The sequence below is a fragment of the Rhagoletis pomonella genome, unplaced genomic scaffold (assembly GCF_013731165.1).
Source record: "Rhagoletis pomonella isolate Grant_MI unplaced genomic scaffold, Rhpom_1.0 Rhpom_scaffold_00001, whole genome shotgun sequence".
Classification (NCBI taxonomy): domain Eukaryota; kingdom Metazoa; phylum Arthropoda; class Insecta; order Diptera; family Tephritidae; genus Rhagoletis; species Rhagoletis pomonella.
The window spans coordinates 15,962,424-15,963,956 of NW_023458555.1; the positions used below are offsets into that span (position 1 = coordinate 15,962,424).

General features: G+C 39.7%; 1 protein-coding gene across 1 annotated transcript in view; it reads right to left on the bottom strand.

Moving 5' to 3' along the window:
* LOC118740065 overlaps window positions 1-1,533 on the bottom strand; it is a 6,042-nt gene that overhangs the window by 1,111 nt on the left and 3,398 nt on the right. Inside the window, exons 4-5 of the mRNA XM_036471562.1 lie at window positions 568-1,144; window positions 1-508 (exon numbers count right to left, since the gene is read on the bottom strand). The exon at window positions 1-508 is cut by the window's left edge and continues 323 nt beyond it. Coding sequence (XP_036327455.1) covers window positions 1-508; window positions 568-1,144 — 1,085 coding nt within the window. The remainder of the gene's footprint in view (window positions 509-567; window positions 1,145-1,533) is intronic.

Here is a 1,533-nt window from a genome sequence, read left to right on the forward strand (position 1 = left end):
GCGTTTGATTGCAACACATTGGTTGTACCTCTCCTTGGCCGGCCTACCGTTTTCTTTGTGGATGTCTTTTCTTTAGTGCTGGCTGCCGGCACCTCACTAACACTCGTTGATTGTGCACCAGCTGCTGCCTTTTCTGCCGCGACAACGTCAACATGATATTCGCATACCGTTTCTGTAATCGGCCGCACCCCATTCACATCATTTTTCGATATACAGCTTGCAAAGCTGCTCGTGCCAGATGTTGTATTTGTATCGCCCAGGTAACTAAAATTACGTTCTGGGTTGATTGCAGCTTTCTTATTGCCGCGACTGTTAGCTTTTGCAGTGGTTTTTCTAACCGTGCTTGAAGCGATTGGCCTGCTTATAGTATTAGCGGCTTCTGATAATCTAGACTTTTCTAATCTTTTCATTTTTGAAATGTAGCTCCTCCTTTCTATTGCTTCCACCAACTTTTGCAGAAAGGGAGGATCATTTCTTGGCACCAGTCCACGTTTTGATCGTCGTAATCCTAAGATCATTTAGTAATAAATTTTAATATTTTTGTACTTACAAAGATTTAAAACTCACCTTCAGGCTCATCCGAAGGCTGCGTAACGGTAGAATCAGTAGCACTACTGTCAGCCACCTCTAATGTTGTTGCCTTTTTTGCCTTTGTGCTGCTTCTTAGTTTGTGAGCAGCACGCGGTGCAGGCATTGTTGGTTTTTTGAATACTGCATCATCGTTTTTCGTTTGTTGTTGCGCCACTTGTATTTCATTGGTTGTTTTTGTCGGGCTTTTCTCAGCACTATTATCCAAAAACGGTGCAGGTGGCAATACACATTCTTGCATTGATAACGGCGCTATTGGTGGCGAAGCTGTCGTGGTTGATTGAGCACGCCAAGAGTTTCGTGAAGCAACAAGTGGCGGTGGCGGCGATGGTACATGCAAGTGGTATATTGGCGAAATTACAGGTGGGGACCGTATGGGTTCTAATAACGGTGGCGTATGTGGTGGATTCTCCTTCTCGGAAGGCACCTTTCCAGCATGCAAGTCTTCTTCAGATCCAGATTCCCCTTTGGTGTAAAGCGAACGTTTAGACAGGTTTGATTGCCGACGTTTTCCAACTTTTTTCTGTATTGCAATATAACGTTTTTTTGTTTCAGTCTAAAAGATATTTAGTATATATGAATATTTTTTTAATATTTAATTGTTTACTAAAATAAAAAATTTCAAAACGATACAAATAAACATCAAATAAACATATGTATGCATGTAATATAATGAAGTGGTTTTCAAAGGTGTTGTGGAAAAATTCAGTGTTTTTATCAGCTTGCCAAACAAATTGTAAATTAAAGACATCACTTTTTTAAATAAATAAATTGCACTATTTTTGTTAAGTAACCCGCATAGTTTTTTACAAGATCCTTGAAAATAACTTGGTAAACGGTTCCGACTTCTGAAATTTTCTACACCCCAAGCTATCACAGCAGGTATATAAAATTCTAGCAATTAAAAACACAGCTTCACAAAAGTACATTTCTGCTAGCTTTCTG